This window comes from Pongo pygmaeus, chromosome 1, assembly GCF_028885625.2.
Source record: "Pongo pygmaeus isolate AG05252 chromosome 1, NHGRI_mPonPyg2-v2.0_pri, whole genome shotgun sequence".
NCBI classification, from domain to species: domain Eukaryota; kingdom Metazoa; phylum Chordata; class Mammalia; order Primates; family Hominidae; genus Pongo; species Pongo pygmaeus.
Window position 1 is genome coordinate 38,920,055 of NC_072373.2, and position 22,024 is coordinate 38,942,078.

General features: G+C 42.1%; 1 protein-coding gene across 12 annotated transcripts in view; it reads right to left on the minus strand.

Annotated features, from left to right (window-relative positions):
• The window catches only part of HHAT (hedgehog acyltransferase), a 388,363-nt gene that overhangs the window by 166,827 nt on the left and 199,512 nt on the right, over window positions 1–22,024 (minus strand). For all 12 annotated transcript variants that reach the window (XR_010127770.1, XM_063672407.1, XM_063672403.1 and 9 more), the window contains one exon: window positions 1,931–1,966. Coding sequence is in view for 11 of the 12 variants with exons in the window: in XM_063672407.1 (XP_063528477.1) it covers window positions 1,931–1,966 (36 nt within the window). In the remaining variant the exon portion in view is untranslated. The remainder of the gene's footprint in view (window positions 1–1,930; window positions 1,967–22,024) is intronic.

Sequence of the window (22,024 nt, forward strand, 5' to 3'; positions counted from 1 at the left end):
AGAAGCCTTACCCTCCCAGTTCTGCTCGCTTCACAGAACACTGGTTAAGGTGACCAGTTAGAGCATCTTCCAGCACCTTCCCAAAAGGGCCTCCTGCCAGAGCAAGGGGATCCCAGTCTCAGTCACATTAGAGACACTCGACCACTCCCTCTCCTTCCTCCAGACCCAACATAGGAGAAATGGTTGGAGCCCAGAAGAAGGAAAGAGAAGAGGGATCGCAAAGGCAGACCACTGCTCTCTCTAACTATAGGCCTGGCAAGGGATAAACACATGGAAAGCTTCAAATCAAATGTCTGTTTTTGCAAGTGACAGCATTCCCAGACGTATCCAAGTAAGTGGCACATGGTAGGCTTAAGTTATTTGCTGAATAAATGACTGTACAGCTTTTTCTCAACCTGCCTCACCCCACTTGTCCTTTCTGTCTCATCTCATTCATTCCCTCCTAGCCCTAATGTTTGTTGAAGGTTGATCCTATACAAGTTTCTGAATCTAATCATTGATAGGTGACTAAGACATGATCCCTGACCTCAAGAAATTTACTAGAAAAAATAAGAAGAGTACAAACTTGCATCCACTACAAGTCATTAAGGGAACAGTACAATGGGAGTTGTACAAAGCACCAAAGACATTAAATAAAAAACTCGAACTACTCCCTGAAGTATTAATACATCCAGACAGATTCTTCTGAAGAGTTCAAATATGGAATGTTCATGCCTGCTTTCCCAAGACTGCCGGTTCTTTGTCCTTCCTGCTAAAATGTATTTATCCTTGCTGTGTCGAAGATAGCAGTTCACACACTACTATCTGTGTCTGGATCCTGGAGAAAGCCAGGACCACCCATATTCCCTGAGTATGGGGGAGGCCAAGGAGGTTTCACTGTGCAGACTTGGATGAGCCTTGGAAAAGAGGTCAAAGAGGACAGGGTATGCATGGCCTCACTCAGAACATCACCATATCCAGTGTGGAGGAAATGTAGTTTTTGGTGGGGATAAAGGTGATGTCAATTACATACACTTCCTCTCAAAGAGCATCTTACCAATAGGGAGATGGCCATGCATTGTACAAAACAGAACTACCATAACACGTACCCAAAAATCACATGGAGTCTACAGACTGTTCATTATCAGGCTATTAGTCAGAATTAACTAGCATTTAGAGATACATACTTGCAGAAAGCAAATCGCTCTACATAATTTCTGGTTTCCTCATCATCTTTAGCCTGCAGTCTTTTGGCAACCATTTCTGCTTCCCTCAATATTTTTGACAAGCATTTTAATGATCATTATTTACCAGTATTAGAGTAATACATGCTCAATATTAATACATTTAGAAAACACAGCAAAGTTGATAGCAGACAAAATATGCATATTCTTAAAACTACGATTAATATGCTGTCTATTTCCATTTAACCTCTGTTAGATTTAACAGCTATTTGAAATTAATATGTCCCATAAGCCAACTCTGGCAAAAATCATCAATAAACTAGGATATAAACTGCCATCTGTAATCTCTTTCAATTATGAACAAGGTTGTATCTTCACAACTATAAAGCAACTGGAAGATTCCACTTAAAAAGATTAAATTCAGTGGAGGGAAAACTGGTTAAGGGGGTTGTTTAACATCTGAATACAAGCTGGCACTCCTAATTTTTCAATTAGTTTTCCCAGCAGCCTAGTAGTTGGAATTATACTTGTCAAGATCTTAGGTAACTATCACTTCAAAAATAAGCCTCTTTAAACATTGATTTCTTTAATTGTTTAATCGTGTGATTCTGGGAAACAGAAAAAACCATAGTGTTAGCAATGTTTTCTTGACAAGTATATATATAAGTGTCATTACTTATCAAGATACTTAACAAGGATTTTCCATTTCAGTCTTTCATAATAGACATGCTATTCAATGTTATCTAAAATAAAAATTATGGGCTTACCTGATTAAGAAATTATGCAGTCCAACATCAAAATACCTGTTCAAAGGAGACACAGACAAGCATATCAATAAAAGATATTTATAGTAATGGTAGACTAGACAACTATATTTATAATTTAAATTCATAGTATGACTAAATGGATTGCTCTACTACAGTCGTTCTCAAGATGTGGCCACTGGAGCAGCAGCATTCCTGGGAACTTGTTGGAATCGCAGCTTCTCAGGCCCCACCTCAGACATACCAATTCCAAAATTCTGAGGATAGAGCCCAGCAATTAAACTTAACAAGCTCTCCAGGAGATTCTGGTGCAGAAACACTGCTCTCTAGTAGCGTAAGTGTCTCAGCAAGTGTAAGCTCTCTCTAGAAATATAGGCCATGACAGTGGATCTCCCAGGTACCTTTCATTTTTCCAATATATGAGTCCGTTTGTAATATTTGTGTCTCAGATGTTCACTTAAAATATATATATTTATATACACACACACACATATATGGGTTTGTTTTTTTTTCTTGAGACAAGGTCTTGCTTTGTCATCCAGGCTGAAGTGCAGCGGTGCAATCACACTTACTGCAGCCTCAACCCCCTGGGTCAAACCAGTCCTCCCACCTCAGCCCCCAGAGTAGCTGTGACTACAGGTGTGCATCACCACACCTGGCTAATATTTAATTTTTTTAGTAGAGACATGGTCTATATTGCCCAGGGTGGTCTCAAACTCATGGGCTCAAGCAATCCTCCCACCTCAGCCTCCCAAAGTGCTGGGATTACAGGTGTGAGCCACTGCACTCAGCCCGAAATATGTTTCAAAAGCCCAACACCACACTAACCAAAGGGAAGAAGGTGGGGGGGTGGGGCGGGAAGAGGCTGTTGTGGCAGTGAGTGGAGCGTCAACCTTGGCCTTCCAAGCCCCACCTAGTTGTAGTCCCTGGAGCTTTCCACCTAAGAGAACAACCCTGTCCCATCTCTGGGTCTGCCCTGAGCAGGGTATTGGAAGAGCTGCAACTCCATGCACTAGGCACTAGCTGGGGAGCCTGACATTGTGCTTGAGCCTCACACCAGGCATCCCATAGCGCTGGGCTATGGCAGACCCTTTAAGTCACAGCCTTTTCCTGACACCACCAAACTGGTACAGTCCATATAAATGACACTGCCTTGGTTTCTCTAACTAGCATGCTTGTTCCTCCTGAACCTCTGATCATGTAGCCAGTGCCCTTCTCTCCCTTTGGGTCAGACTGTGAGGAAGAAGACCAGGTGACCAGTGAAGTCCCACTTACTCGGGAGGCTGAGGAAGGAGAATGGCGTGAACCCAGGAGGTGGAGCTTGCAGGGAGCTGAGATCGCGCCACTGCACTCCAGCCTGGGCGACAGCGTGAGACTCCATCTCAAAAAAAAAAAAAAAAAAAAAGACCAGGCGGCCAGAATCATGATGATATAGTCCCCCAGGCAGAATCACTGCTCCCAATACCTAAAGGGTGGTGGTTGCATCCCACCCACCAGTCTCGCCTCTTGGGTTGGCCATCTGACTGAGTAGGGCCTGAGTTAATTCTGTCCCTTTCAGACAAGAGGTAATGGACACAGGAATTCACCCTCGAGGGGGGGTCTGACTGTCCAGACCCTGCCTGTCCCTAGCTTCCGGCTCTACCCTTGACTCATCCCTGGAACATCCCATCATGCCGGGTACCTCGACACCTGATATTTGACGGGTGATTACTGACACTAAGATTCCCTGTGGAATACCTTTAAATGACAAGATTATTTTATGCGCTTAAGTATCTGTTTACAGACAATGGACACAGCATAGGTGAGAATAAAGAAACTCAAAGCCAAAACATGACAGACCTCATTTACTACATCACTGACCTAAAATAATTACATAATTCAGGAAAAACGGGATTCGAGATATATAAATTCCATTTATTCATAAGTCTTCTGCACAGAGCTCTTCTCTAAGGAGAGATCTACCTGTAGGGAGAGCTGATGCGTTTCATTTGATTTTACATTGACCTGGATAAGATGCTAAGTTCTTCCTAAAATTATATTTAACACAATTTTTTTAAAAATAGAAATGATCCCTTCTCTCAACCAAAACCAAGGCTACTTTGTTCAGCCCAATAAATACATATCCACACCACAGACAGCAATTTTAAGGTTGCCAGATCTATAATATGGGAGGTAGAAGTATGTGTAGATTAAAACAAAGATTTCCGCTTCCTTCACTCATCCAAAGCTTGTAGAGCCTTTTCAATTACATTAGCGACAGAGACCAACAGACTCTATTCCGGGAATCACAGGACAAAGCAGACATGCAATAAATCACAGAGATCCACAGTATATAGTGGGGTAGGAGGAAGGCACTGAAACAGTAATGAAAAACCTAATAATGAGAAATTATATTTATTGTTTAGAATGTGGCAAGTACTATGTTTTGTGCTCACATATACATACTGGTGAGGCAGGTACTGGTATCCCCGGAGCTGAGAGCCAGTAGAAAAAAAAGCTGGAAATCAAACTGAATCCTAAAATGCATGAATTACTTGCTCTTCCCAAGCACCCCGCCAAAAGCAGGGTTCTCACTGCCTTTCATTATTACTAATTGAAAATGACAGTTCATGTTAAAAGCTGATGTCTTCCCACTTCCACCTGATTTCTGCTTCTCCCAGCATGGCTGCCCTGCTCCAGGGAAGCCCACCTGCCTCTTCTCCCCAGGTGCCGCCCACCTCCTCGGTCTCAGCTAGCCAGTCTCTGGAAAGTGATGAAGTTCACGTAAACGGAGTTGTACAGTATTTGTGCTTTTGTGTCCGGATGGCTATCAGTTTTAAAAAAATAAGGTTCACCCAACTCATGCCAACACCATCATTCTCATTCAACCTAGCCATGGCCTCCAGGGGATGATGTGGTAGTCAATTCATTTCTTTCCATTTCCAGGTGCCCTTCCTCATAGAAACGGTGGCCAGCCAAACCAATTCCCTCTCCCATCTCCTCCTCTACTTGTAACATGAGGCCTAGCTAAGGACACTAAGCTTTAGCACACCACCTACTGAATATTTAAAAACTAAATATATTCAAAACTATTTTTGCATTATAAAATATAACAATCTCTGAAAGGAAAAATGTGTCTTTCTTATTCAACTAATAGCCAGGAAATTATTCATTCTTACAGCCCTGAAAGATTTCCATTGCAAAGCACATCTTAGGGCTTTGAAAATACTTCCCAATGACAATTCTGTATAGACAGCCAATGCATGAAAGGATGAATGTATCTAAGAACTAATTCTAGCTCCAGAGGTGGGACAAAGAGCAGGTTTTTTAAAAATCACCTCTAAATATAAGAGCCTTTGCAATGACTACAAGATATGGGTAGAATATACACAAGCTTTAATTTAATGCTGCCTCTCACCTTCCTTGGATCATGTGAGAAAGGCAGGCGAGGCTAGGGGAGAGTAAAGGGTTATAGTTTCTCAGCATGCAGGCACAGTGCAGCGCACACAGAGTGGAGAAGGGGGGATGTTAATAGTAAAAGCCAACACACACACACAGTGCTTAGCACGTGCCAGGCACTCTTCCATTCTACACACATACACATAATTATTTTTGCAATAACCCTATGAGGTAGATAGATACTATTATCATCTGCACCACAGAGGAAGAAACAGAAGCATAGAGAGGTTAAGTGATTGTTAGTTAGGGGTAAAGCTAACACCTGAGCCCAGTCTCCATTAGCCAGAAGACCCCCCCAGGGAATAGTACCTTGGTTTTGAGGAATAAATGGTAGGAATGCACCAAGCTTAACTTTCTGAGTTTTGTTATTAGAGGGCTGAGTATCCCAAATCCAAAAATCTGAAATCTGAAATGCTCCAAAATCTAAAACTTTTTGAGCACCAATGAGACACTCATAAAAATGCTCATGGGAGCACCTAGATTTTGGATTTTTAAATTTGAGATGCTCAACTAGTATAATTGCAAATATTCCAAAATCTGTAAAGCTCGAAATCCAAAACACTAATTTCTAGTCCCCAGCATTTCAAGTAAGGGATATTCAATTTGCATACTGCAGTTATTCAGTTGGTGCAGAAGTAATTGCATGTGGTCTTTGCCATTGAAAGTAATGACAAAACCCGCAATTACTTTTGCACCAACCTAATACATAGGAAAGCGTCCTTAGAAGCATACGCTGAAGTACTCAGGGTGATGATGCTTCATGTCCACAGCCTAATCTCAAATAATTCAGGGGCAAAATGTTACACGTACTGTGCTTCTAATGTTTGTGAGTTTAAGATTATTTCAACATTTAAAAAATGAAAGATAAAAAGCACACTCCTTGCAAAAGAAAAACAAAGAAGTTCATGTTTTTTGTATATAAGAGAAATTAACAGTGCATCCTAAAATCAGAATCTAATTTCTATAACTGATTAGTTTTTCCTCATATATTTTGTTTTTGAGCTGTAAATGAGTGAACATATATAAAATGAAAATCAAGACCACATGACAAAACCAGTGATAGCTATCTTACTGGCTGGAGAATGAAGTGGTTCATAAAGCTGCTCTTCATAGGAGCCATTATCTTAATCTTACCAACTCCACCACCAATAAATCAGGCAACATATTTAATACGACGCTAAAGGTTTGGCTTAAAGAATGTATATGCCTTTCTTCCTGTTCCCATTAGAAAAAAATAAACCAAACACATTTAAAACTATAAACTGTTATTTAAATTTATGTGATATTTTAAAAATAAGTTATTTCATCATTACCTTAATAATTTTAAGTATCATATGAGAAAGTGACTCTATCCAAAAGAAAACTGTGGTCTACCCAACCAGAGGTCTAGCCCCATGTTACCAGAATTTGTGGGCTTTTGCAGCTTCTTCAGAATCATGAGTTCATTCTTTTATTATCATTATTATTACATATTGACAAATTATAGTTGTATATATTTATGGGGTACAAAGTAATGCTAGGATTTTTTTTTTTTTTTTTTTGAGGAGTCTCACTCTGTCACCCAGGCTGGAGTGCAGTGGCATAATCTTGGCTCGCTGCAATCTCCACCTCCCAGGTTCAAGCAATTCTCCTGCCTCAGCCTCCCAAGCAGCTGGGATTACAGGTGCATGCCACCATACCCGGCTAGTTTTTTGTATTTTTAGTAGAGATGGGGTTTCACCATGTGAGCCAGAATGGTCTTGATCTCCTGACCTCATGATCAACTCGCCTCAGCCTCCCAAAGTGCCGGGATTACAGGCGTGAGCCACCATGCCTGGCCATGCTATGATTTTTGAACATAATGTGGAATGATTAAATCAAGCTGATTAACATATTCATCACCTCAAATTGTTTGTCATTAGAATATTTGAAATTCACTCCATCAGTGATTTTGAAATGTACAGTATGGATTTCCTCTTTACCGTGGTAAACCTAACTCATGCTTCTTCCAAAGAGTTCAGGGGTGGGGCCTCCCCTGTGAGGCCATCTTTAATTTCAAAACACTAGCAATCCAATGAACTCTAGAAATATATTCTCATGGCCAGTGCGGTGGCTCACGCCTGTAATCCCAGCACTTTGGGAGGCCGAGGCAGGTAGATCACAAGGTCAAGAATTCAAGACCAACCCGGCCAAAATGGTGAAACCCTGTTTCTACTAAAAATACAAAAATTAGCCAGGCGTGGTGGTGGGCACCTGTAATCCCAGCTGCTAGGGAGGCTGAGGCAGGAGAATCGCTTGAACCCAGGAGGCGGAGGTTACAGTGAGCCGAGATTGCACCACTGCACTCCAGCCTGGGCGACAAAGCGAGACTCCGTCTCAAAAAAAAAAGAAAAAAAATATGTGTTTTCTTTAGTTTTTGTATACAGATGGAAAAAGCACCTTAAGGAGCTACAGTAGGAAAAGAATACACATTGTTTTCTTAGAAGTATATGCCAAACACTGGGCTAAGCACTCTGTATATTCTCAATTTTTAATCTTCACAACAACCCTGTGAAATAAGTCCTATTTTATGAAGGCTTGTGTCTTTATTCCCAGTCTCATGGCTAGTAAATGCTGAGTCAGGATCTAGCTCAGAGCAGACACCAATGTCTGTGCTTTTTCCTTCATATATTCAACCACAGACTCATTTAACAAATATTTACTATGTGCCCATTCTGCGCTAGATACTGGAAATTCAGTAATGCACAGCGCATAACCTCCGCTTCAGGGAGAATAGAGCCTAAAGGGATGGCAAAGTCAACAATAATTTCAATGCAGTGTGACTGATAACTAATCAATCATTCTCTCCCACAACAGACCAAAAACTTCATAAGGGCAAGAACCAGAGCCTGCCGGAAAGCAATAAATGTCGTTGAGTGAAGCAATGTGTGAATGATAGGCCTGTAATCAGGTACCAATGCTTCTGTCTGCTCTGGCACTCAGCATCATACACTGCAGATAGAAGAAGCTCAAAAGTAGTTATTTAGTACACTGATTATTTTATGTAAGTGCATAAAATAAATACCCACAGATAAAAATAGGGGTTCTCTTCTGAAATAAGATAGTGATCAAACTGTAGCACAATCATTCTTATCACCTTTTAAGGAAATAGTCTCACAACTAACCAGCCCACAGAAAACCAGGATTTCCTCATGAGGAGACATAAGGAACATGGATCCTATACATATTATTCTTAGCTCCTTCCAGAAATTAAAAATAGAAAATCTTGTGTGTATGATATGCAAGTTTTGCTGTCTGCACATCAACTGATAGCAGCCATGGGGAGGCAGATTTCAGCTTGAGATAAAAAAACTGGAATGGATGACCTTTAAGATTCCTTTAAGCCTCAAGCTTCCAAGTTAGTGTTTCAGGCACTTTCAGGCAGCATCTCTAAGTATGAATGCTCCCTCCCACAGCAGCAGCTCCTGTCTGATTACCATCAGCAAATTAGTAGACTGTGCCTGGGCTAACACATCCATGGCAGCCCTGGCGGTTTATTTATGATGATTATGACTGCTGTACTCATTAGAGCCTCACAGTGCATCAAAATTAGGCTTGTTGGGCCTGACAAAGTGGTGCTGCCCATATGCTTACTCACAGAGCACAGAGGTTTATATATCACCTAGCTTGGAACTGCTCCTTTGACAGAGGAGGGGTGGGGCCCACACACCGTGTCCATGGCAGAACTCAGACCAGAACCCATGGCCAGTTCCAGGACTTGTTCTGCTCTAACAGGCTGCCTGCCCTTTGGGGTCCTGTCCTTCCTCCCAGACTAATCTTGGCTGGGTGGGAGCTAGGGATAAAAACAGCAACAGACTATGACCAGGAGTGGCAAATACCATACAACTGAGGTATATTTTAGAACCACTGTTGTCATGGCCACTTAGCATGACACAGGCAGGGCAGCATGTAGACAATGTACCAAAATTTAGCTGTCAATCCTTGCCTCCACCTCTTCCATTTTCAATCTTCAGTCTTTTATCGCTAGACTTGTTTATCCTATTAATAGGCTGCCTGAGTTCAGCCTTTACATTCCTGTCTGGGAAGTTTGAAAACTAATTTGCACAGCTGGGGGCAAAAACCAAAGCACATCGCTAGGGTGATAAAGTTTATACCTAGACTCAAGAAGCCCTGATTAGTTCCAGCTGGCCTACCTAACCCAATTTTGGAGAGCAGACAAGACCTGAAAGTGTATCTGCCCTAACCTCCTCCTCACTTGACTAATTCGGAAGCAGAGAATAAGGAATATGAAATAATTGAAATACAACAAACAGCAGAGCTGAGGCTGATCGATCAGGCCCCCTAGATCCCAGCTTTTTGTTCAAAGTGTCCCAATGCTGCCCTCCTCTCAGTCTCAAGCAACATCTCTATTTTCTAAGGATGCCTGAGGCACAATTCTTAGAATAGGCTTCCTGATGACATCACATAGTAACTGTCACCATATCATACCATCTTCAGCTCCATCTGTTAACCTACGTCTCAACCTGCTCACAGTCAAGAATAAAAAGCTGGGCCAGGCGTGGTGGTTCATGCCTGTAATCCCAGCACTTTGGGAGGCCGAGGCGGATGAATCACCTGAGGTCAGGAGTTCAAGAACAGCCTGGTCAACATGGTGAAACCCCGTCTCTACTAGAAATACAAAAATTAGCCGGGTGTAGTGGTGAGCACCTGTAAGCCCAGCTATTTGGGAGACTGAGGCAGGACAATCGCTTGAACCCAGGAGGTGGTTGTTGGAGTCAAGATCGCACCGCTGCACTCTAGCCTAGGCAACAGAGCGAGACTCCATCTCAAAAAAAAAAAAAAAAAAAAAGAATAAAAAGCTACGCTGGGAACATAGTGAGAAGTGAAGTGAAAATAAACTTAGACACTTAGACTAGCATGATCCCAGTTGGCAGTCAAACACGTTTTGTGAAATACCAAGGTCTGATGGAAAAGTAGAAAACAAGCCCTGGGAGGACAAACTCCTCAGAACAAACATGGTGAAAACAGTCCTGAGTTATCACATGACATGTTCTTATGGATCAGACAAGTGTGTCTGCCATCAGATCATCAGGAAGGAGGGTCTGGGAAAATAGCCCACAAGCTTGAGATCTGGGCATTTCACACTGCTGAAGGAGAGGTGAGAAGGCACCAGTTCCAGCCATCATCAGCTCAGGAGTGAAGACATTTCCCCAACAGCAGTGGAAATCATGATGCACTGAATGTAGAGCTAGAAATTACGAGTTGGCGGGTGCAGCGCACCAGCATGGCACATGTATACATATGTAACTTACCTGCACGTTGTGCACATGTACCATAGAGCCTAAAGTATAATAATAATAATAATAAAAAGAAAAAAATAAAATTAAAAAAAAAAAAAAAAAAAGAAATTCAAGTTCCGGATTCTGGCTCTACCACGTAACAGTATTTAACCACAGGCAAAAAGTTAATCCCTCCATGGCTCTGTTTTCTTAACTGTGGCATGGATACAATGATACCAAGAGCAGAAAAGGGAATCAATGTAGTAGGTACAAATGCTTCAAAAACATTCTACAAATTTTCAAGATTGTTTTCTCTCCTCCTTAGACGTCATTAAGAATCCTAACAGAGTATTCTCCAAACTATATTAATGCTATAATTATCCAGGAAATATTTATCGAGTACCTTCTAGATGCTCAATAGAGCTACAAGAGATGCTTAGGATACAGCAATGAACAAGAAAATTCCTACCCTTGTGAGTATTCTGGAAACAAGTCCTTTATTGGATGTGTAATTTGCAAATATTTTCTCTCAACCTATAGCTTATCTTTTCATTTTCTGAAAATGTCTTTGAAGCACAAAAGTTTTGAATTTCAAAAATCCAGTTGATCAATGTTTTTCCTATTGTGGATCATGCTTTTGGTGTTATATCTAAGACATCTTTGCTTAACCCAAGATCTTGAAAATTTTCTATGTTTTCTTCTAAAAGTTTCATAGTTTAGCACTTAAAGTTCATGATCTATTTTGAGTTAATTTTTGTGTGTGGGGTGAGTATAAGGGTCTAAATTCATCTTGCTTTTTATCTCTTCATGTAAAAATGTCTATTGGACACATTTGCCAAACGAAAGGTCACTGGCAACTTTAAGGAGCAGTTTCATTGAGTGGTGGAAATGGAAGCCAGACTAGAGCCAAGTGAAGAGAGGATGAGAAGGAGAGGAGGACACTACCCGGTGTGGATAACTCTAATGAGGAAGAGTTATGTCCTGAAGGAGAAGAGGAACCATAGTCACCAAATAAAGATGAAACAAACAAGGTTGGTTTTTGTTCATTTGGGGGAAAGTCTTCCATTGTACCAGGTGATAGGTACAGAAGATTTAGAAGAAGATGAATGCAAATGGCAGTGATTTGGTGGAGGGAAAATTTTCAAGAGTATAAAGCAAAGTCATCAGATGACAGAAAAGTAGATAGGTGTTACATGTTGACATTTGTTGGTTTTGCTTGTTTGCTTGTTGGTTCTGAGGGAAAGCCTGGCTTCCTTTGGGGACTTACCTCTCACCTACTGTGTCCTGTTCTAGTAGGACAATTAAACCTCATCCCTGCCTTGCTAGGAGCATGGGCAAGGCAGTCAGGCTAAGTAAAATTAAATCTTGAATACACAGTGGCTCATGCCTGTAATCCCAGCACTCTGGGAGGCCAAAGTGGGCAAATCACTTTAGGCCAGGAGTTCGAGACCAGCCTGGCCAACATGGCGAAACCCTGTCTCTACCAAAAATACAAAAATTAGCTGGGTGTCATGGCACATGCCTGTAGTCCTAGCTACTCAGGAGGCTGAGGCAGGAGAATCACCTGAACCCAGGAGGCAGAGGCTGCAGTGTGCCAGGATTGTGCCACTGCACTCCAGCCTGGGTGACAGAGGGAGACTGTCTCAAAAAAAAAAAATCTTCAGTATATAGACAGTATACTGAGTATATAGTATAAGCTTAATTAAATCTTGAGTATATAGACAGCAAGAAAGAAAAAAAAATTGAGGCTGATTCACTCCAGGTGGTGTGCCTTAATATGACCATGATACCACCTTGCTGACATATTATAACTACAATAAATTCTATTAAAGTAGTAATTCTAAACATGAACTTATAAGTTGTTGTCTATTAAGAAAATAATAATCAGTACTTCAGTAGAACTTTAAATTTACAAAGCACCATCACAAACATTTCTTAACAAACTATGAGGAAAATAGGGCTTGTGTATTACAAGCATTTAACAGCCAATGGTACCTAACAGAGCCTGGCTCTTAGCACTTAGTACAAGCCTGATAAATATGTAAATGCATGATTCAATGATTTTCCTACAATTATGTGGCCAATAAGGGACCTGATTTTAACTTAAACTCAGATTGCCTCACTAAAAATTTGGTGATTTTCAAATGACGTATGTACTATAAATTAAATGAGATATACTTTTCAAAAGATTATGCTTATAATTTCTGGACTAGGAAAGATTTTGTTTTGTTTTGTTTTGTTTTGTTTTGAGACAGATTCTTGCTCTTTCGCCCAGGCTGGAGTGCAGTGGCGCGATCTCAGCTCACTACAAGCTCCGCCTCCCGGGTTCACGCCATTCTCCTGCCTCAGCCTCCCAAGTAGCTGGGACTACAGGCGCCCACCACCACTCCCAGCTAATTTTTTGTATTTTTAGTAGAGACAGGGTTTTACTGTGTTAGCCAGGATGGTCTCCATCTCCTGACCTCGTGATCCACCCGCCTCGGCCTCCCAAAGTGCTGGGATTACAGGCGTGAGCCACCGTGCCTGGCCGGAAAGATTTAATTCTTAAGAAGGATAGAGGAGATCTAAAATATAGGCAGAGGGGTTGCTAATTGCTGGAATAAGACTAAGGATGAGGGTTCCCACATATTAACAAAATTAAAGCATCCAATAAGATGGGCAGAGCTTTGTTTAAAAAAAAGGGTGGGGGTGGGCAGCTCAGGGAGAAGGTCTCAGATGAAGCAGGGCAGAGTTCTCAATATGCCAGTTTTTGTGTGTGGATATTCCTTCCTTCTAAGCACTGGCCTGTACCTCAGAGGTGAAATGCCTATAAACTAGCACTTCCCAGATTCCCTTTTCAGCTGACTTCCGATTCAGTTCTCCCAATGAGAGGCACTCTCATAAGAACTGAAGGGAAAAAAGCAAGAAAAGCCATTTTTCCCCAGGAGCAGCTGGGGATAGGACTGTGGACGTCAGCAGATTGCAGACATGGGTTTCGCTAGCTGCTTCTGCAGTGAGGGACTCTTGAGACCCCACTTTGGTGCTGCAGGCAGCCAAGATCAGCAGCAGCAGCTTCCAACAGCCTTCCGACCCTCCACTCCACCACCCCTCTATGAATTCTGTGTGCCTCCACTTCCCTGTAGTTAATCCTTGCCACCCAAAATATCTTGAGTGGTTTCTATTTTCCTGCCCAAACTCCAATGCAACCGATGAAACAGGGCAAAGCTGCTGGGGCAAAAGGGAGAAAGGGGAGGAGATAGGACAGAAACAGATGTGCCAGGAGATTTTCAAGCATCTGCAAAAGGCAGAGGTTGGGGCAACAGAGTCTATGGGCCAAAATAAGAATGGCAAAGAAATCCATTTAATGAATATTTAGAGTGCCTACTATGTGCCAGGCATGGCATTAGAGGCTAGAAAAATAAAACTGAACAAAGCAGACTGTGGTCCTCCAGCACTCAGTCTGGTGGAGGAAATATAAGTGATGCAATGAATCCGGAACAAAGGGACAAATGCCAAAGAAGAGACAAGCATGAGGTACTGTGAGAGCTCTTGAGTGGGTGTTTACATTTTACCAGCATGGGGAGGGCAGGAGAGGCGTGCAGGAAGGGCTTCCCAGAGGAGCTGATGCTCTAGCTGGGCTTTGAAGAACAAGAAGTTGGACAGCCTGGTGTGGGAGGTACTTCCCAGGTAATATGTCAGTTCCATAGTGTTTAGGATCCTCACTGTGGAAGCCAACTGGCAACAGTCCCCACAGAACATCACTTGAGTTGGTGACTGATAAGGGGAGCTGGCTCCAGGGCCACAGGAGATGGTGACAAATGTTCTCTTCTTTCTTCCAAGTAGCACTTCAGTAATGATGCCCAGAGGGCAACCAAAAGCAGCAAGATTAAGAGGAGAGAAGTCTACAAGCCTAATGCAACCACAGAGCCCTGCTGATCTTTCTGCCCAGGTTGCCCTTGACAACCACACTACTGAGTATCTCCAAACAGAGAACAAGGATATATGACTTACACCTCCTCTCCATGATGCCCCAAAAATTACATACAGACACCAGCTTCAGCATCTGCTTGTAGAGTAAACTGGACCCAAGATACCCAGAGCTTCAGGCAACAAAAGAAATTAGGTTTGGCTTCTAAGGTTGACTTCTAGGAGCTGGGTAATTAAATGAGTCAATACTTACCAAAAAGGTGCCAGTAGTTCACAAGAATTCAACACAAAACTAATATAAGACTATTACTAATACAATCTTAAAAGCTGAGCATCTTCCCTGCATGTATATTTTTATAATGAGTCATCTTATTAAAACCTCATTCTACCCTTCAGCAGTTTGTTTGTGAATACATAATCACAACAAGTGATTATTCATGACATGTTTGATGAATCTGTTCATTATGGTTTGAAAAATTGCCATCACATGATCCCTTCAAGGATCTAGTTTCGCCTCTCGGAATAGTTGAACATTTGGCCTTGCCCCTATTAGTAACCCAAAGCCAACTGCTTTGAAAAGTTGCTTAACTGGAATGAGGTACACAGGCTTTCCCTCCTTTTATATTGAAACAAAAGACTTTTTGCCATAACCAGGACTCAAAAGACAACAGTCATTATATCTAAAAATGATACTTACAAATTTTGAAAATATATTTGACTTTATTGTCATTCTCACTAACTTGTGTCCTTTCCTTTCTCAGTTTTATTCTCATGCTCATGATATATTGGAGCCTTAAGAATTCCCATTTGGTTATTTATTCCCTACTTGACTAAGATATAAGTAGAGTTTCAGGGTTTTAAAACAGCAAGCTCTCCTAGTCTTTGCAGCTGCCTCTCCTAGGCTTACTAATTACCAGCAAAATGTCTAAATGTCTCCTTGGGCATCTCTTTCACTTAAGTGGCTGAGCTAATCTAAGTGAATATGGCTATTTTCCCTTCCATAACTTTTTTTTTTTTTTTTTTTTGAGAGAGAGTCTCTCTTTGTCACCCAGGTTGGAGTGCAGTGGCACAATCCCAGCCCACTGCAATCCCCAACTCCTGGGTTCCAAGGATTCTCATGCTTCAGCCTCCCGAGTAGCTGAGACTACAGGCATGCACCACCATGCCCAGCTAATTTTTTTATATTTTTAGTAGAGATGGGGTTTCACCATGTTGGCCAGGCTGGTCTTAAATTCCTGGCCTCAAGTGATCTGCCCACCTTGGCCTCCCAAAGTGTTGGGATTACAGGCGTGAGCCATGACACCCGGCCACTTCCATAGCTTTCCATCAAATTATTTTTATTGAAGTCCAGAAGAAAAAAATTAAGGAGCCACAATTTGTGAACTGTCAACGTCACAATGCAGCATAGGCAGGTGTGGGGAATGGGAAGCAGAGACCAGGGGGACACGGATGAGGATGGAGTTCTGCAGGGCTCTGTCACAGCTTGAGGCTTGAGGTTCAAGGCAGTGTGATACAGATGGTCTTCTCAGGACTAAGCAGGGCATAGGCTGATTCACACAGCAGAGGCAGCAAGGAAAAATAAAAATAAACTGCAAGGGCTGGGCATGGTGGTTCATGCTTGTAATCCCAGCGCTTTGAGAGGCTGAGGCGGGCAGATCACAAGGTCAAGAGATTGAGACCATCCTGGCCAACATGGTGAAACCTGGTCTCTACCAAAAATACAAAAATTAGCTAGGCATGGTCGTGGGCACCTGTAATCCCAGATACTCAGGAGGCTGAGGCAGGAGAATCACTTGAACCCAGGAGACGGAGGTTGCAGTGAGCTGAGATCGCGCCACTTCACTCTAGCCTGGCCACAGAGCGAGACTCCGTCTCAGAAAAAAAAAACAGACTGCAAGACAAGGAAGCAATACATACAAAAGAGTGCCTGGCCTTTCACAATCCACTATGCCAACAGTTGCTTTTGATTTTCCTAGTTATAATTAATACTAAAGCCGGGTGAGTGGGCCAGGCCTACACCACCTTCAGTAGCCACCCATTGCTCAGACAGCATTCTGGACAGAGAAGTAGTCACTTCATAAAGCTGACTGATAATGTTTCCGGGTCTTCAGGGATATGCACAGGTGAGAACATAAAGGGGCCTTCAGTGTTCTCTAGCTGAGTGGTTCTCAATCTGCTCACTCAAGCTACCAGTGGTCCCTATCTGTGTTATCAAAACTAAATTCCTCTCCCACTGAATGTTACCAAAAATGCTATACGGATTTTTAATAGATTTTTAAAAATCAATCTTAATTCAAGAAATAAGAATCATACTGTTGTCTCAACATTTAAATGTTTAAGTTTCACATACTTCAAGGAAAATTAAAAATTTACTTCATTTAATAGAAACACTAAGAAAAGTAGTATCATTTGCATATTGTATCCCAAACCTTGTTCTTCTGGACATAAATCCATGCAAGAGAATAAAAAATGTAATTTCTTTACATTTACTGAGCTTCTCCCATGAGCCAAATGCTGTCAGGTACAGGGATGGACAGTCCCTGACCACAGGGCTGATAGCTTAGGGGGTCAACTGATACATAAATAAAAAATTATGGCCAGGCTCGGTGGCTCATGCCTGTAATCCTGGCACTTTGGGAGGCTGAGGCGGGTGGATCACAAGGTCAAGGGATCGAGACCATCCTGGCCACCATTAGTCTCTACTAAAAATATAAAAATTAGCTGGGCGTGGTGGTGCGTGCCTGTAGTCCAGATACTCTGGAGGCTGAGGCAGGAGAATTGCTTGAACCAGGGAGGTGGAGGTTGCAGTGAGCCAAGATCGCGTCACCGCACTGCAGCCTGGGCAACAGAGCAAGACTCCGTCTCAAAAAAAAAAAAAAAAAAAAATTAGAGTCAGCCCAGCATTCTAGCAGTAGCAACTGTTTGAGAACAAATGGGCCTCTACAGACCTGCGAGCCCACTGAAAACAGCACATCCTCCAATCCTCCACTGTGACTGGAAGATGGAGAGAAGCCCTCAGGTGTAAAATCTTAAGCCAGAGAAGACCTGTGGCTGCAGGGCTGACAAGTAGTAGGAGTGTGTTGAAGAGCAAACAGTCAACATCAAACCAAGAAACTTTCTTGTAGAACAGTTCCTTTCCAATTAATTAGTAGGGCTCACTTTATATCAAGAAACGACTCCAGTTTGAAACTCCCACAGTTTCAAGTTAAGAACCCGAGGCCATATGTTTTTACTTTGTGTTGTGTTTTCTACTGGTCTTTTAACTGTTTAACTAGAGACTTTTAGCCTGCTTAGGCTCTATTAGCACTTTGAAAATAATTTGTTCTTTTTCAGTCATTTACACTAAACACAAAAAATATTGGCTAGGAGAGCTAAAACAGATTTGTTTTCACACCAGGGAATATATCAAATTATGTTATACAAATCATGTCTGTAATTATTCTACAAGATTCCTTTAAGTAGGGCATACCTTTATGTTTTTAATAATCCCTATTCTCAAATATAAAAGTTTAATTATACCCCATTTATCTCCAGGTAGAATTTTCCATAAGCTCATTACTCAGACCACATTCATAAGAAGAATAAACAGGAAGACAGATCAGCTGAAAGTATAACTGCTATCACAAACCCCTGTAATGTATTCTATAAGAAACAAGCCACACAGTTGTGCATAAAATATGGCCACAGATTTGAAGTGAGAACCCACCACCAGCAGATATACTTGGCAGATGACCAGATAGGTAAAAGGTGTAAACTACAGAAATCAGACAGAAGGATTCTGAAAGGACATTAGTACAGGCTCAATTTACTTAAGGACAAACAGTCCCCCATAGGCCAGTAAGACTTCCATTATCTTGCTTCACTGTAAAAAGTCACTGGTGTTCATATTCATGATCTTAAAGTCACAGGTTATTAACCACGGGTGTAGGGAGCATCAACAGCAGAGCTTCCTAAATGGGCTTCTGCTAGCTAATGTACACCTCTGCCTAATGGTGCACAGTATTAGACACTGCACAGCAGTGTTTCTTAAACACTTTCTCACATGACCTACATTTAAAGATGTATCCTATAACTCAACCCAGTTATAGAAGTTGTGATGGCCAGTCTCCATGATGGCCCTGGACAATCCCCACCTCCTGACCTTCACACTCTTGTAAAGTCCCTCTCACACGGTACCAGGATCGCTAGATGTGACTAACAGAAGAGAAGAGAATCAGAGTTGATTCCTTTTGATCTGATACTCTTACTTTTGATCTAATACTGCATCTTCTGTCTCGGGGGCACTCTCTTGTTCTCTGTCTTAGGTCATGTGTTCTGGTAGAAACCAGCAAAGATGTCATGAGTAGCCCTAAGGCAAGGCCTATGTGGTGAGATGCTGAGGCCTCCTGCCAACAGCCACAAGCATAGGCCTGGAAGAGGATCAGCCCAGCAAGGCCTTCAGATGACTGCGGCCCTGGCTGACAGCTTGTCTTCCACCAGAATCAAACCACCCAGCTAAGCAGCTCACAGATACCTCAACCCTCTAAATAACAAATGCTTATTGTTTTAAACTACTAAGTGTGGGGGTAATTTGATAACTAACGCAAGTATATAACTAAAAAGATTTAAAAACTTTACTCTCTCTAACCCATGAATACTGATATTTTCTACTCCATTTTATTTTCTTTCTTTTTTTTTTTTTTTTTTTTTTTTTTGAGACAGAGTTTGACTCTGTTGCCCAGGCTGGAATGCAGTGTTGTGATCTTGGTTCACTGCAACCTCTGCCTCTTAGGTTCAAGTGATTCTCCTCCTGCCTCAGACTCCCAAGTAGCTGGGATTACAGGCATGCACCACCATACCCATCTGGCTTTTGTATTTTTAGCAGAGACGGGGTTTCACCATGTTGGCCAGACTGGTCTTGAACTCCTGACCTCAGGTGATCTGCCCGCCTCGGCCACCCAAAGCACTGGGATTACAGGCATGAGCCACCATGCTTGGTCTTATTCCATTTTCAAATGTTGCCTGAAACCCACTAAAATGATTATGACCTACAATAGGTCATAATCTGAATGGTCCAATAGGCATTAGTTATAACAAATATCTGGAATTCCTTATATACATACACATACATTTATACATACATAGAGAAGGAGGGAGGACAGGATCTTTATTGCTAACAAACCATATCCATATCTATTACTTCAATTGATTCTTGCAATAACTGAGAGTAAAGAAAGGATTAAAATCTCTACTTTCCCGATGAGTCAAAAATGTTGCTTGAAAAAGGCTATTTAACATGCCTAAAGTTAAAGAACTAAGACCAACAGAACTGAGCCCAGCCCTCAGGCCTTCTGATTCCTGGTGCCCTTTCCACTAAGCCACCTTTGCTGTATTTCCCCAGAAGTCATCTATTATATAAATTTTGTAATATATTATAATTTATATAAAATCTTTATGGAAAATATATATTGAGCATGTATTATATATTATAGATGTATAAAATATTCTATTTTATACATAAAGTTTGTAATCTATTACATAGATATCCTCGTTGATTTTCACTGAGTCCCCAGGACCCCATGTTCTTTTGGTTTTCCTGGTAACTCACTGGCTGCTCCTTCTCAGGTGCCTTTGCTGATTCCAGCCTCTCACTGTTGGAGAGCCAGGGCTCATTGGTCCTTGGTCCTCTTCTCTCCTCTCTGTACTCTTGCCCTTGGCAGTCGTACCACCCAGTCTCTGGGTTTTAAGTGCTACCTATGCTAAAGACTCCCAAATTGGGAGTTCCAGCTCAGGGCTCTTTCCTGCAGTCCAGAGCCATACATCTCCCCACTTTTTTTTTTTTTTTTTTTTTTTTGAGACGGAGTCTTGCTCTGTCGCCCAGGCTGGAGTGCAGTGGCACAATCTCGGCTCACTGCAACCTCTGCCTCCCGGGTTCAGGCCATTCTTCTGCCTCAGCCTCCCGAGTAGCTGGGACTACAGGCGCCCGCCACCACGCCCAGCTAATTTTTTGTATTTTTAGTAGAGACGGGGTTTCACTGTGTTAGCCAGGATGGTCTCTCCCTACTTTTTAAATAACTCTACTCGGATGTCAAAAAGCAATTTCACACCAGGCACAGTGGCTCATGCCTGTAATCCCAGCATTTTGGGAGGCCAAGGCAGGCAGATCACTTAAGGTCAGGACTTCGAGACCAGCCTGGCCAACATGGTGAAACCCTGTCTCTACCAAAACTAAAAAAATTAGCCAGGCATGGTGGTGTACACCCATAATCCCAGCTACTGGGAAGGCTGAGGCAGAAGAATCACTTGAACCTGGGAGGCAGAAGTTTCAGTGAGCCGAGATTGCACCATTGCACTCCAGCCTGGGAAAAAAGAGCAAAACTCTGTCTCAAAAAAAAAAAATATATACATATTTCAAACTGAACTCCTGATCCCCCCGCTTGCATCTCCCCCTCTGGTAGCCTGCCCTATCTCAGTTGATGGCAACTCCATCCTACCAGCAGTTGAGGCTAAAAACCCTGCAGTCATATTTGACTCTGTAACCCTGACATCCAATCCCATCAGCAGAGCCTATTAGCTCTACTTTGAGATATATCCAGAATCTGATGACTTCTTACCACTTCCACTTCAATAGCCTCCTAAAAGGTTCCCCTTGCTCCCAAAAAGCCATTCTCAACAGAGCAGCCAGAATGATCCTTTAAAGACCCAAGACACATCACTCCTCTACTTAATGCTACAATTGTTCCCCACTTCACTCAGAGGAGCAGCCCAAGTCTTTACTATGGACTACAAAGCACTGCACATGTAGGACAGAGGCAAGGTGATGTTGCAGAAGCAGATTGAGATTTCGCCTTTAAGCCAAGAGGGAGCTCAATGAATCAACAGTATTCTAACCCACCTCCCTGCAACCAAATTCTAATATTTATCTGCTTCAAAGGAGAACAAAAGAATTGAGCGTGTCTTGTGTTCATCAGACCACACCTGGAAAGTCACCCTCAACTTCAAGTGCCTACTTAAAGATAGATTGACAAAGAAAGACATGTCTGACGATAGCAACCAGGCTGAGGCGGGGATGTGAAAGAATACCATCTGAGGGGATGATTCAAGGAACCGCTAAGTTTAATATGGGTAAGTAATGAACCAGAAAACAGGGTTTTCAGGTAGATTTCAGCTCAATTATGACTGTAACCAGATGGGCCGCCTTGAGAAGTTTCCTGTCACTAGATCATTTTGGCAACCTCAGAACCCAGTCTCAAGGTTTTAAGTGCTACCTATATGCTCAAGACTCCCAAATTTGTATTTCTAGCTTTGACCTCTCTCTCATACTTCAGACCTGGGATGATTAATTTTGTGTGTCAGCTAGTCTAGGCTATGGTACCAGTTGTTTGGTCAAACACCAGTATAAATGTTGCAGGTAAAGTATTTTCAAAATATGATGAACATTTAAATCACTAGACCTAGAATAAAGCAGATTACCCTCCATAATGTGGGTGGGCCTTATTCATCAGTTGAAGGCCTT